The sequence below is a fragment of the Podarcis bocagei genome (assembly GCF_964188305.1).
Source record: "Podarcis bocagei genome assembly, chromosome: 13".
Classification (NCBI taxonomy): domain Eukaryota; kingdom Metazoa; phylum Chordata; class Lepidosauria; order Squamata; family Lacertidae; genus Podarcis; species Podarcis bocagei.
The window spans coordinates 50,476,375-50,490,839 of NC_138138.1; the positions used below are offsets into that span (position 1 = coordinate 50,476,375).

Below are 14,465 nucleotides of genomic sequence, written 5' to 3' on the forward strand. Positions count from 1 at the left end.
CGTGGAATTCCACGTGGAGTTAGTTGCCTGAAGCCCCTTTTTAGTTGCTTGAAGCCCCTTTTTAAACTTAAGCAGGTGAAAGTTTGGTGAATTGCTGCCAAGGAGTGTGGTGGAGTCTCCTTCTTTGGAGGTCTTTAAGCAGAGGCTTGACAACCATATGTCAGGAGTGCTCTGATGGTGTTTCCTGCTTGGCAGGGGGTTGGACTTGATGGCCCTTGTGGTCTCTTCCACATATGTATGTGAGCAGGTCTTCTCCAACATGAACTATATTAAAAACAAACACCGATCACGCCTCACAGATGATAGCTTGCAAGCCTGTGTGAAAATGTTGCAATGTTTTTGCGGCTCCCAGTTGTTGTTGTTTTTTCGGAAACGGGTCCAAGTGGCTCTTTTTGTCTTAAAGGTTGCAGACCCCTGATCTAGATCAACTGATGCTGGGTCAACATGATCAACGGCCAGAAGACACTGGTCAGCAAAATGAATTGTTGTCACTTCACTCACCTTTCTTTTTATAGGGCATGCTCTGCTGAGGGGGGGGGACACAAAAATCTGTGCTCGGGGAGAGTCTAAATCCTGGTGAGGAAGGATAGGCTAAGAGACAGTGACTAGCCAAAAGCCCCCCCAGTGAACTTCATGGTTATGTGCTAAACACACTTTGCTTCTACAATAATCAAACTTCAACACGATTTGGCAAGGAGATTAATCCATTCCCCACCCTCTTTGCCATGGATATTTTCTTTTCCTTGAATCGTGGAATTATTGAGTTGGAAGGGTCCCAAGGGTCATCTAGTCCAACCCCCTGCAAAGCAGGAATCTCAGCTAGCTACGTAGCTCCTTAATGTGTGGACTGGACCACCAGGGCAAGGATATGAAAATCTGCCTCCAACAGAACTACACCACCTGTTCATCTAGGTCAACTGAGTCAACATGATCAACAGCCAGAAGGCACTGGTCAGCAAAAGGAATTGTTGTCACTCCACTCATCTTTCTTTTTATAGGACATGCTCTGCTGAGGGGGGGAAGACACAAAAATCTGTGCTCGGTTAGAGTCTAAACCTTGGTGAGGAAGGATAGGCTAAGAGACAGTGACTAGCCAAAAGCCCCCCCCCCCCAGTGAACTTCATGGTTATGTGCTAAACACACTTTGCTTCTACAATAATCAAACCTCAACACAATTTTGCAGGGAGAGTAATCCATTCCCTGCTTCTTTCCAGAACCCACCCACCACCTCAATCAAGTGATCACATCATGAGATATCTATGAGTCTGCTCACTTTTATTCAGCCTTAGGCCAAACATGGATACATGGAAATTATTTAATCTGGGATAGGCTGAAGAGGTTGTGATGCTGAGGATGGGGTTTGCATCACTTTTCACCCTGGGATTTCTCCTCAGGCCTCTGGGTGGGCTCCACGATGCCTGCTGTGCGGGTAAACGTACAGGAGTATGAAGTGCCGTTGTTCCAGTCAGAGTAGGGGATTACCACCTGGCTGAGGGCCAAGAGGGAATCCTTGATGCTGCCCTTCAAGGCTTGGGGATTCACATGGCGACCTTCAAGGAGGGCATTCTTCATCCACTGGACAGAAACTTCACTTGCATTGAGCCCAATGACCATGCTGGTGAGGATTGTCTGTGCTCGCTGAAGGCTGCTTTCTTTATGGTTGGCGCGATAGAGGTTCTCATGGAGACCCTTCCCTTTGTCTTTTTAAGATTTGGGGTGGGGAAAGTATGAGAGAAAGGGAGAGGCAACAGCTATTAATTTTAGACATAATTGATCCACAACATTTATGACACCATTTAGTGCTGATTATTTTCTGCTGGGTTCTCTGACAAACATTTTTAATCTGTAGATATAGGGTGTAGATCCTTAATGAAAGCTTTAAGGAGCAAAGGGGATTTAACTGAAGTTCTTGTGTGTGTGGACCTGAGTAGGAAGATCTGTGGTACATACATGGGGCTTCCTTGAGCTGATTGAGGACACGGTGGGATAGTGGAGATTCCAGGAATATTTACACAGCTCCTTTCCCCAACATGTATAAAGAAAGCGTCCAGCACAAAAAGCACCCCAGCCTTCCCAGAGAAGGTATTGGTGTATAGGCTGGGTTTGAAAACTAAGTATAGATAGATCCAATGATACCATCTCTGCAGAGTTGCTCTTGGAGCAGCTAACTAGGTACGGAGCTCCTTAAATGTGTGGACTTGGCCACCAGGGCAAGGATATAAAAATCTGCCTCCAATAGAAGGGCACCATCTGTTCATCTAGGTCACCCTATGCTGGGTAAGCATTATCAACAGGCAGATGAAGGTTAGAACAGTGTTTCCCAACCTTTTTTGGGCAAAGGCACACTTGTTTGATGAAAAAAATCTCGACGCACACCACCATTACAGCCCCGTGACGTCAGCGCGCAGCGTCACGCTGGGAGGGACGCACGAAAGTGTAAGTTTCAATTTTTTCCCTCCCCTCCTGTGTAAAGGGGAATGCACTCTGCTAAGTAAAGGCACTTGCCCCTTCAGCGTCAAGGTCACAGCACCCACCGGCACCCAAGAGAGAAGGGGTCTCAGCAGCCCTTTTGCCAGGAAGAGGAGCAAGAACGAGAGGAGGAGGAGGAAGAGGAAGAGAGTCCCCCCCAAAAAAAACATTCTCCTTTTGATCTTCCTTATTTGCAATTCCTCATTGCAAAACAGCGGTTGATATACAGCTGATTTTTTTGTTATTACAGTCCCCACCCCCTCACCTAGAAAAACACCACCTGTCAATTTTATTATTATTATTGTTGTTGTTGTTGTTGTTGTTGTTGTTGTTGTTATTATTATTATTATTATTATTATCATCATCATTATCATTATTATTCCCCGCCACTCTGGGAGGCTGAAGCCCTTTAAGGCTTCCTTCTGTCCACTCTCTGTGAATTACCTGCCCGGAGCGGGTTTCGGGGGGGGCGCTGCTGCCGGTGTCCTCCCCGTCGAGTCTCGCCTTGCCCGGCGCGTGGCGGCCGCCCTTTCCCACACTCTGCCGGCTGCGCTGCCAAGCCCCGCGGCTCGGCCTGTCAGCGTTACCGGGCTCGGCGGGCGGTAATTCCCGAAGAAAGCCGGCGGTGCTTGAAGAGCTGGCAAGCCCCCATTTGCATGTCTGTTTTCCGCAGCCCTTGGAGAGGATTAAGTTCCCTCCTTCCTGCCAGGGAACCTCCAAGCTTTGGGGGTGGGGGGGGGGAGGAGGCAGCAAAGCGAGGCAGGAAGGAGAGCGCGGCTTGGCTCCTCGCCGCCGCCGCCCCGCCTCTCGCCGCCGGACTCGCCCGCCTCCCTCCAGGCAACATCTCGCGGCACACCAGGCAACATCTCGCGGCACACTAGTGTGCCGCGGAACAGTGGTTGGGAAACACTGGGTTAGAAGATCCTTGGCTGGAGGTGGGAATGGTTTTTAATGGGGGTGGAAATTATTGTGGGCAACACCTTGGCCCTTGCCGGGTACACATTCTTTCCTTTCCTTCTCCCATTGTTACCTTCTGATAAAAACATGCATTTAGTATTGTTCAAGAACGGTGAAAACCTTTCTGCAGAGATAAGAGGAGAATTACTGTTCAGACCTCCACCGGACTGATTGCAGTTTCAAGTTGTGTCTATAGCCAATACTAGCACCGATATCATGGCAACTGGTGGGAAAATCTTATCTCAACAGGCCATAATGGAAAGCAGAAATGAATTTCTAAATTAAGGAGAAAGCAGTCTTGAAATTGTCAGTCCCTGAGAGGATCTTAATCAATCTGGAAACAATCATCCTGCTCCCAAACCATGTTTTTCAAAGGAAAACTAAGTCCCAACTGTGTCAAGAGTTTTTACCTTCAGGTTCATTGACATTTGTTTCGTACCCAGGGACGGATAATAGACAGACGGCGTAGTTCACCCCCGCAATGATTTGGTCTGCAATGCTGAGGTATGCTATGCTACCAATGCGTGCACTTATGATGCCGGAGGTGTTATCTGATTGACCACCTGCCTGCCACTTAATCATCATGCCTTCAGGGACAGAGCCAGAGGCAAGGCACCCCAATATTGCACCTAAGGGAACAAAATAGATAGATAGACAGACAGATGAAATTCCTGGTTTTTTAATGACTTTATATTACTGTTTTTATGGGGGGGTTATATTGCTTTACAGTTTTCATGTTGCTTAGTGCACTGTTGAAGATTTAAGCAGCTTAGAAATGATTTAAAAATCAGCAAATGAATAAATGCCATAGGTTAAAACACCTGCTTTTCATCTCAGTCCTTCCAGTCGTGCTTTTGTCTGCCATCTGTTCTTCTCTACACCCCTGTGATTTTCCTTCTCTCCGACCCTCTTTCCCATGCATATTCTCTTTTCGTGGAATCATAGTGTTACCGGTGAATCCAAGGGCTCCCTTGGGCAGAAATCAAGACACCAACCAGAGCAATTTGGAGCAAATCAGCAGCCTGTAGGCTCGGTCTTTATTGAAGAAAAACTGTCGCGACAGGACTCCCACCGCCCACAAGTTGAAGCAAGATGGAAGCCCAGAACAAAAGAAGACCCCAACTTTTATTAGCTCCTAATCCCCTAAGTTACACCCCTAGAAATACATCATATTTACATCATGACTACATTAAAAACAGGAGGGGTCGGGGGAGGGGTTGCACAGGTAATCTGAGTATCCTGACACCTGGCCGGAGCCCCTTCTCTCCCTCCCCATGAGTCATTTTCAGAAAACAAAGGGAAAGGCACAGTTTCCTGCCCCCTGAGGGGAATCCGGTCACGGTCCCTTTGTCATAGTCCGTGTTGAATACACTAGTGTATGCAGTTCATTGTGTCCTTGATAGTCTTCTGTCTGAGCCCATCAAGATGACTATCAAGGTTGCCATGTCAACTGGGAAGGGCTGCAGAGTATGTGCCTGCTCGGTCAAGGGATTATGGCCAACTGGTATCAGGCCACGCCCCTTTGATAGTCCTTGTAATACAAAGCAGAATAAAAGTGGTCCGGTGAAAATCCGATATACGGCTGATTTATACTGAATTTATGAAGAATACTGTCCTCGAAGTTCAAAGCACTTTCGCCTTTCCGGAAGCGGTTTGCAACATTTTGATTAAATCAGTCACGGTCAATTGGACTCGGAAACTTTGTATTTGAGAACTGTCAAAGATAGAGAAGTGGGCGCCTGCTGCCTGCAGTACCTGCATCGCCGCCACAAGGGGTGCTGTTCGGTAACGCTGATTGGCTGAAACGGCAGCTGATTGACCCTGAGTTCAGACAGTTGGTCCACAAATAATAAGGATAGGGCGAGGTAGAGTGTTGCGGTCTACTAAGGGAAAATATACGAAAATAAAGGGGTTCCGTGCGGAGCTGTCAAGCTAGCGCTTCCTTATTTACGGAAGGCTTTTAGGGGATGCCCCTCTAGAAGGGACATCTCCGGGCTCGGGGAGGTGGGAGGTGTGTGTGTGTGTATGTGTGGTGCTTGTGCATTACGTTGTAATGAAGGGGGGGGTCTCCTGCTACAATAGAATTCTAGAATTGGAAGGGACCCTAGTGCTCATCTAGTCCAACCCCCTGTAATGCTTACTTACTTCTTCATCAAAACTTTTCTAGGCATTACAAATATAGGGCATCCTAAAACATTTAAAATATATACAAATAAGCAGCCATGTAGAATATATAATGATGAGGAATTTCACTGGGATTTCTTCCCGCTAAATAGTGCCATTTAGCACTCCAAGAGATACTATTAACAAAACCTCAGCCCCCCCATGCAGTTAATTCCAGGTTAATCAAATATTTTCATTGTGCCCAAAAAGGGGGAGTAGCATGCGTTTGCGTAGCAGGTTGTAAAATGGACATTAGAAAAGGATATGTTCTACAGTGTCCGGCACATTCAAAGAACATCCACAATGTCTATCATTTCTGGGGATGTTTAAAAATCTGCCCTTGACAAAAGCTGAAGGGAAAACATTCAATCGGGCTAAGATAAAGGTCCTGAGTTGGACAGAAATTATTAATTTTGAGATATGTGACTCTGTTATCTTGGGGGAGCAAATTTTATTTACACATGACTTGATGTTGTCCCCCCCCCCATGTACCTTAATCTGTTTTGACTATTGTAATAAATATATTGCTCACTCGAATTATACAAGGGTTCCAAGTCAATACCAATTGATCTGATTTTCCTATGTAAGAGTTGGAACTTCTGGATTTATCAGAGTCCGTAAGAGAGTAGACTCAAATGCTGGCAACAAAATGGAAATGCAACCAGTATTTTATAGTGCTAGCCCAACCCCATTATTCCACCGTGTGTATTCCTAGTTCTGCACACATTGTCTCATTCATGATTTAACTTGGGAGCCCCAGGAGACGTCTCAAGACGGATGTGAGGGTGATCCGGCTGAGACATCTGTCACCCCATTGATCGCCAGGGAATGTCTCTTTGCCTGATAATAAATGTTGGAAATGTAAAGAAACTGAAGGAACATTCTTTCACCTTTGGTGGACGTGCCCAAGGATTAAGGCTTTCTGGGAAATGATCTATAATGAATTGAAAAAAGTATTTAAGTATACTTTCCTGAAGAAACCAGAGGCCTTTCTCCTGGGCATAGTCGGCCAATTGGTCCCAAAGAAGGATAGAACTTTTTTTATGTATGCCACAGCAGCAGCAAGAATACTTATCGCAAAGCATTGGAAGACGCAAGATTTACCCACTTTGGAAGAATGGCAGATGCAAGTGATAGACTATGTGGAACTGGCTGAGATGACCGGCAGAATCCGAGATCAAGGAGAGGAGCAGATGGAAGAGGATTGGAAGAAGTTCAAAGCTTATCTACAAAAACACTGTAAAATTTATGAGTGTTGAAGGCTCTGAAAATGAAATGAAGGGGTTCTAGCGATTAGGATAAATAAGCTTATAAAGGGAGGGATAAAGATCTAGAATGAATATTAAACAATCTTGCTGAACTAACTTTTAAAGTAGAATACAAGAAGGGAAGGCGGGTGGAAGTAATGAGAATAAGGTCGTGAAAGGTACCAATGTAAAAAAGTGTTCTTTTTTATGCAAAAAAATTTTTTTGTATTTTTCTTTTTTTCTGATTTTCTTTTTTCGATGTTTGTTGCTTGTTTTTTCTGTTGTTTTCTTTTTTGTTGATGTTAATTTCTTTTTGTGAAATCTTAATAAAATATTATTATTAAAAAAGGACGGATGTGAGGGTGATCCGACTGAGACATCTGTCACCCCATTGATCGCCAGGGCTGATCTGGCTGACCTGGCTGGCTAAGCAGGTGTCCCCCTGTTTCATGTGTGTCCCTCCCTAAGCTGCACGCTCGGTGGAAGAGGAAGACCACCCCAGATAGGAGTGTACTGGTTCTTCGGTCAAGGCTTGATGATAGCTGCGCTCCCTGTATAGATAGAACCTACCTGATATCTCCTCCCTCTGTAATGCATGAATCTCAGCTAAATAATTTCAGCTGCATAGTTTGTGAGAGACCTGCCTTCTTTGCCCCTATCAGAAGAATGTCTCTTCTGTCCCCTAAACCTACAAAGATTTCAGCACACAGAAACAGGCACTTACAAATGTTAATAAAAGGGTATTTGTTTTGGAACCATGGGATCCATCCCTTTGGAATGACTATTCCATTTACTGCTGGCAAATAAGCAGAAAAGTTGGAGGAAGAGAATCCAAGGGTTGTTATTGCTCTGTTTCTAAGGGTGGTTCCAGATGCCCAGATTTCAGGTAAATTTATGAGAAGGCTGCAAAGAGGAAGGAAAGAGAAGCAAACTCACCTGGAGCAGCCTGGGAAGAAGTCAGTGGCAGGCTGGCCCCACAAAGGAGTCCCACAAATGGTAAGAAGATCTTGGCCCACATTTTAGGATTCAGTGTGAATGGCATGTGGGCCACCAGGCCTGCTTATATAGCATCCTGGGAGACTTTGGTGAGATATGTTTCCCATCAGTAGCTCCACCCAGACAATCCAAGAAGAGGCTATTCTGTGAGGATCTAAGAAAGTCCTTCCAGAAATTTGAGTGTAATTGGGATTATTTAATTGTTATTATTTAATTTGTATACTACTCTTCATTAGCAGATCACAGGCAGTTCAGAACATCAAAGTACAACATGAGAACACAAAATATATAATCTTCCCTTATTTCCTTAGAGGACAAGATGCAGAAATAGCAAAATGGAGAAGGAACATTGTGAACTCAATTCTTTGCTGCCTTGTGATGAGGGAGCACTGACTGGCTAATGTTTGTCTGAGCCACTTATTCATGTACAACATCCCTATATGTGGAACTGGCACTATTACCAGTGCTACGTAAGGTACGCTTTGGGCCATATCAGCACCATGCTTTAAGCAACTGATGTATTCAGCATGGCAGGGTTATTCCGAAGGACGTGCCTCCTTTCTTTATTTTTCACACCAGATTCACCGCAGCAAGACGTCCCCAAACTTTATCCCAACTCGTTGATCATATTATCTGAAACTACCTGAGGCTTTCCCAGAATCTACCTGCATTCTGCTTTCTGGTCAGGAAATATTGCTCCTCTCAATGACACATGTTCCCCAAGGAGTAGAGGAGCCCTTGTCTTGTAACATTCACATTCATCAGTAGTGGTAGAAAAACTGCTTTAAAAATGAATCTGTAAGCCTCCTCAATAACTCCAACTCCTCTCTCTTTTATATCCAGGTTACAATCCCTGGAAAGGTTTAAATGTCATGGTTTCTCCCCAGAGAATCACGGAGGCTTGCAGTTTGGCAGGAGTGCTGAATATTATCTGTTAGATTCTCTGATATTTCAAATCTCTACAGAAGACCATGGGTCATTGTGCGTGTGGCCCCAAGTAGGAAAATCTGTGGCCCGTTAGGCTTACTTGAGCTGGATGAGGACACCGTCAGATAGCGGAGGTTCGAGAAAAAATTATTGAGGGCGGAAGGTGTTGCTGGCTTTTATGTCTCAGTGGCTGCCCTGGCAGGTGGGCTACCAGTGCCCTTTCAGCAGCAAAGCATCCCCTCTCACCCAAGCAGGCCTCTTATCCTGCCAGCTCCTCAGGTGTCATGGGGAACTCTTGGAAGTCTACCTGACCATCTGCGTTGTGGCTGCTTGGGGACAGTGACCAAGCATGAGGATCTGCAACAGCCACCCACTCGGAGGAAGGGGCAAGTGTCCATTTCCCAACATTATATGGAAGACACCCAGCATCCCAGTCTTTCCAGAGAAGGTATTGGCATGTTCAGGTTGCTGCACAGGCTGGGTTTGAAAACCAAGGAGAGCTAAAAACATCCCCCTTGTGGGGATGTTTAGAATACAGTGGTACCTCGGGTTACATACACTTCAGGTTACAGACTCCGCTAACCCAGAAATATTACCTCAGGTTAAGAATTTTGCTTCAGGATGAGAACAGAAATCGTGCAGCCATGGCGCAGCAGCAGCAGGAGGCCCCATTAGCTAAAGTGGTGCTAATATAGATTCAGGTTAAGTACGGACCTCCGGAACAAATTAAGCACTTAACCCGAGGTACCACTGTAATAGGCAAGGAAATATTTGTTAAGTAGTATCCTTCCTTCACTTATGCTAGTGAGTGATGTAGCAGAGCAAATCCCCTCTATATTCACGGAAGCTAGTTGGTAGATGTTCTGTACTTAGTTGAATAGGATCCAAAATGCGGCAGTCTGATTGGTCCTATAACAATAGGATCCAGAATGCAGTAGTCTGATTGGTCCACAGGAGCCACCCAACCCAACTCCAGGTGGAAGTGAATCCGCAACCTGATTGGCCTACAGGAGAATCCTAGAATTAGCCAATAACATGGGGCAAATTGTGTAAATAATATATATAAAGCAGACGTTTGGGGGGAACTTCCATTCCTCGCCTATATGAGCTGAATAAAGAGCATGAAATCCACACTCAACTCCGAGTATATTTCAGTAGATTTGTTTGAATCTCTACAAGATGACTAATCCAATCTGACTTGCCTAGATGGATTATTCCTGGTGTCCCCTTTTCTCCCTCTGAAAATAAAAGGAAGACCTTGGCTTAGGCATTGGGCGTGTTTCCCTCCCAGCCCCCCAGCCAGGGGAACTAGGGCTCTTCAGTGTAAATGGGATATGGGGGTGCCCCGCAAGACACATGTGGACGCAGGCAGCCCACCCCATATCCCCTCATGCAGGGTAGGTCACTGACAATCTTTCAGTGTATGGCCAGTGACACCCTCCTGATGTCAAGTCCCCTTCCCAATCTCAATGTCAAGTAAGCACCCAGGGAAGATGGGGAGCCAAGGGACTCTTCAAAGGGACGTGGGCTAAATTGCAGCTACGCTACAAAGTGAAAGGTAGCTGCAAGCCCATTGCCTCTTTAAGACCAGCTTAAGGAAGAATCCGTGATGGGTTAATTGCTTCCATAAAGCAAAAAACAAAAACAAAACAAAACCTGCACAAAAAGTCTGACTTGAAAATTCATTTTATGTGAATGGTAGTGTGTTGTTGTTGTTGTTTAGTCGTTTAGTCGTGTCCAACTTTTCATGACCCCATGGACCAGAGCACGCCAGGCACCTCTGTCTTCCACTGCCTCCCACAGTTTAGTCAAACAAATGCTAATGAGCAAAAAACATGGAGTAGCTAGCATGAAACACCTGTTTCCAAATACTTCCTTAATCAGTGTATTGCTGTAAAGCTCTCAGGGGCTGGCCAGCGTTGGATGCCAGAGACTGGTCTGACTCTGACCAGGAAGAAAGACAGTCCCAGACAGAGCAGCCTTTAACAGAGGAGGAAGAGAAGAACTGGGGGCCCCTACCTTCAAGATTCCCAGTAACAGGGAGAATAGCAGATTCAGAAGTATCACAGTTGGAGGTTGAGGGAAATAGACAGCCCTGATAACCTTGCTAGGTAACCAGGAGGGAGGGAACGTCTGGAAGGCTCTGCCTTTGAGAGTAGAGGTGATGCTTCTCCTTCCCCTTGGATTAGAAGGCAGGAAAGGGTTAAAGAGCAACGGACGCACAGGGGCAGGATGATGGGGAACTGGCGTGCTTCGTGCTGCGGAAGGGCAGGAGATTCAGACTGAGCAACTGATGTCTTGAGAGAAGTTGACTCGATGCCACTCTCTGTGTGTTATTGTAAATAAATGGACTATAAACCTGTCGGAGGCTCATTAGTTCTTATCAGAAACTTCCGTGCATGCCTGACAAAAGCCAAACACAAAAAAATTATTGCTGTCTGTTCAATATACGATCTATAAACATTTTTAAAACCATGGGACCCAGATAAATAATCAATTCCATCAATACAATAAAAGTTGTATTGTAAATACTGAACATAGATTACGACCAGGGGAACCTTATATATAAAGGTACCGTTCAAAGACAATGATTCCTTCAGGTCTAAATTCACATCTTGACCTGGGTTCTTATATTTAAAGGTTGTTTAATCAGCTTAACCCCTTTTATGGGCATTTGTATGGTAATATTTAGCTAAGCAGTATTTGGCAACATTTCCAGTCTGAATGGTAACAGCATACCTTTAAGGTGTGCTTCAGGTGTAACCAACAGACTTTGTGTTCTGGTATAAGTCTGATACAAGAGAATTTCATATTAAGATCAGGGCACCAGAAAATATTTTTTTCAGTGAGGCTCGTTTGATAATAAGATTGGTGAGCAACAATTATTCATCATTTCAAGTGATCTACCGTATTTTTCGCTCCATTGGACACAGTTTTCCCCCTCCAAAAATTGAGGGGAAATGTGTGTGCGTCCTATGGAGCGAATGCAGGCTTGTGCTATAGCCGCGCACAACCCCTCCAGCAGGGAGAGGCTGCACGGGGCTATGGCTTCTTTAGCTCCACGCAGCCTCTCCCGGCAAGGAGGAGGAAGCCAAAACAGCCAGCACGATCCATCCCGCTCGCTGCCTTGGCTTGTGCCATAGCCGCGCACAACCCCTCCGGCAGGGAGAGGTTGTGCGCAGCCTGTACACAGCTCTTTGGGGCTGGGGGGGGAGATTTTTTTTTATTGATTTCCCTGTCTAAAAACTAGGTGCGCCCTATGGTCCGGTGCGCCCTATGGTGCAAAAAAATACGGTAATTATGGCAATAGTATTTTTTGGAGTATTTTTGATACATCTTATGTTGGAAAGACGTGCTATAGGCTAGCTACTCCATCTATCTTTTACTCAATAACATTTGAGGCTGATTACATTGCCATTCCCATAAATTAAATTTTCAAATCAGCCTTTCCATGTACATTTTGTTATTTTGCTTTAGCTTATACATACACGCCATGTTTTTTGTATTTAATTGCTTTCAATGCAGCCTCAGAAAATTCAGGACAGTTGATGTGTATGTTATTCCTTTTTCACTAATGAGTCTAGTCACAAGGGAGTGGAGGAATAAGGTCAGAGTGTTCCTTCTCTGTTTTGCTAATTGTGCAAGGACCATTTCATTCTTTGCCAGATGCCAAGTCACAAGGATCTTCAGCCCTTCTCCAAAAGGAAAGCAATGAGGGAACTAATAAAGATCAAGACACATTGTCTTCCTTTGCATTTTCTGGTATCTTAAATTTGGACTTAAGTCAGTAATAATGTACTACACCATTTATTTCCAGAGAAGTTGCCCTGTTTGCAGCATCAACAAAGAGCCTCGGGATGCTTTAAAACGCAACACATTCCTACGTTTAACCAGAAAAAACTCCCATTACAGTGGTACCTTGGGTTAAGTACTTCATTGGTTCCGGATGTCCATTCTTAACCCAAGGTACTTTTTATGGGTTAGCAGAGTCTGTTACCTGAAGCGTATGTAACCTGAAGCGTATGTAAACCAAGGTACCACTGTAGTGCATTAATACATGAGCATTTGCTTACTTTTTACACACCGTTGCTAGCTAAAGGAAGCAGAAGAGGAGAGAGAAAGAGAAAACGAACTGTTTGCTCCCCACAGATGAAGAGACACCGTGTCTCACGCCCTTTCCCTACACATCCACCCTCTCCTTCTTTGAGCCTTCTCTTTAAGCCAGAGGTTTTCAACTTTTTTGAGTCCATTGCTCCCTTGACCAACTACATTCTTTCTGCGGCACCCCTGTGGGGCTCAGAAGCCCATTTATGTCACCCTTGCCTGCAGAGCTGGCAGCTTCTCACCCTTTTCCACACACCCTCCCTGGTGGAGGGTTCCCTCAGCCTCCTCTCCTATCTCCCCTCCTTGGGAGAACTCTGGGTAGCCGCTGTTGCCGCTCCTGGTCTAGAGCTGCCCCCTTCCTGCCCTAAAGAGAAGTGTCTCCTCACACAGCCCCACGGGGGCCTGGGAAGAAGATGTCCCCAGACTTGGTGGCCCAACGGAGACTGGGGAAGCATCTTACCCAGGGAGCAGCAATGGCAGCAGTGGGCCCTGCCGGGCCTGCATGGAAGAAAGGCTCTCCTTCAGGACTGGGCACTCAGCTTCATGTTCACCTGGCGCCATCATAATACACCTTTAGGCGCCTGGCAAAAATGTCCCTCTTTAACCAGACATTTGGTTGAAAAAGGATGGAGAGTTTCCTTGTTCTCTGTCTCTCGGCAAACAACCTTGGCTGGGTCTCCCTAACTGGTGGCCTCCGCTTGCTCTACGTGGGCGATTTGGTGGGTTGGGGAGGACACACACGCCTGCATGATATAAGCAGGGTGACAGGCACCCATTGCTTAAGGCAGTGGTTCTCCACCAGTGTGCCCTGGCACCCTGAGGTGCCTTGAATTGAGGTCAGGGCTGTCGCGGGCAACACTGGCCTCTGTCCCTCTTTCCTTCCCTCCCCCCTATGATGTCCCCTATGATGTCCTCTCACATCTCTCACATCTCTGACTCTCAAAGGCTTGCTCAGCTGTGGTAAGAAGATCTGGTCCCACATTATAGGATACAGTGTGAATGGCATGTAGGCTACCAGGCCTGCTTACTGTATATAGCACCCCGGAAGACTTTGGTGAGATGCTTTCCCACTCAATCCCTGTAACTCCACCCAGAAGAGGAATCTCAGCTAAATAATTTCAGCTACATAGTTTGTGAGAGCTAGTGATGGGAAACATAAAATACATAATCCTCTTCCCTGACCTTCGTTAGAGGACAAGATGCAGAATTAGCAAAATGGAGAAGGAACACTCTGACCTAAAACCTTTGCTGCGTTGTGGCCAGTGCCCCCCCCCCAAAAAAAAAGTTTAGGAGTTCTCTCATTTTGACTCAAGAAAATCATGGTTTTATAGTTCAAATCAGGAAAAATAAATATAGTAAATGGACAAAAGTACAAAGATTCACAAAATGTTTAGGGGTATGTGTACCCCTGTGTACCCCCAGAAAAGAGCACTGCTTGTGGCTATACTCAATAGTGAAAGGTTTGGGCAGTAAACCCCAAGGAATAACATACACCCCATCTGCCCCAATTTTTCTGAGACTGCCATAGAAGCAATTAACCCACCATGGATTCTTCCTTTGCCCTGAAACGTCCCGATTTAAGCTGCTCTTAAAGGGGTAATG

At 45.6% G+C, this 14,465-nt stretch overlaps 1 protein-coding gene across 2 annotated transcripts in view; it reads right to left on the bottom strand.

The window, feature by feature from the left end:
- Nucleotides 1-1,260: 1,260 nt before the first annotated feature.
- Nucleotides 1,261-14,465, bottom strand: part of LOC308572232 (uncharacterized protein) — a 29,032-nt gene continuing 15,827 nt past the window's right edge. The window contains exons 1-3 of one of the 2 annotated variants that reach the window (XM_081168216.1): nucleotides 7,773-7,940; nucleotides 3,837-4,055; nucleotides 1,261-1,700 (exon numbers count right to left, since the gene is read on the bottom strand). In XM_081168216.1, coding sequence (XP_081024342.1) covers nucleotides 1,366-1,700; nucleotides 3,837-4,055; nucleotides 7,773-7,878 — 660 coding nt within the window. In that variant the 5' untranslated portion in view covers nucleotides 7,879-7,940 and the 3' untranslated portion in view covers nucleotides 1,261-1,365. Of the gene's footprint in view, nucleotides 1,701-3,836; nucleotides 4,056-7,772; nucleotides 7,941-14,465 lie in introns of those variants that run through there. The other variant, XM_081168215.1, reaches the window with a different exon arrangement.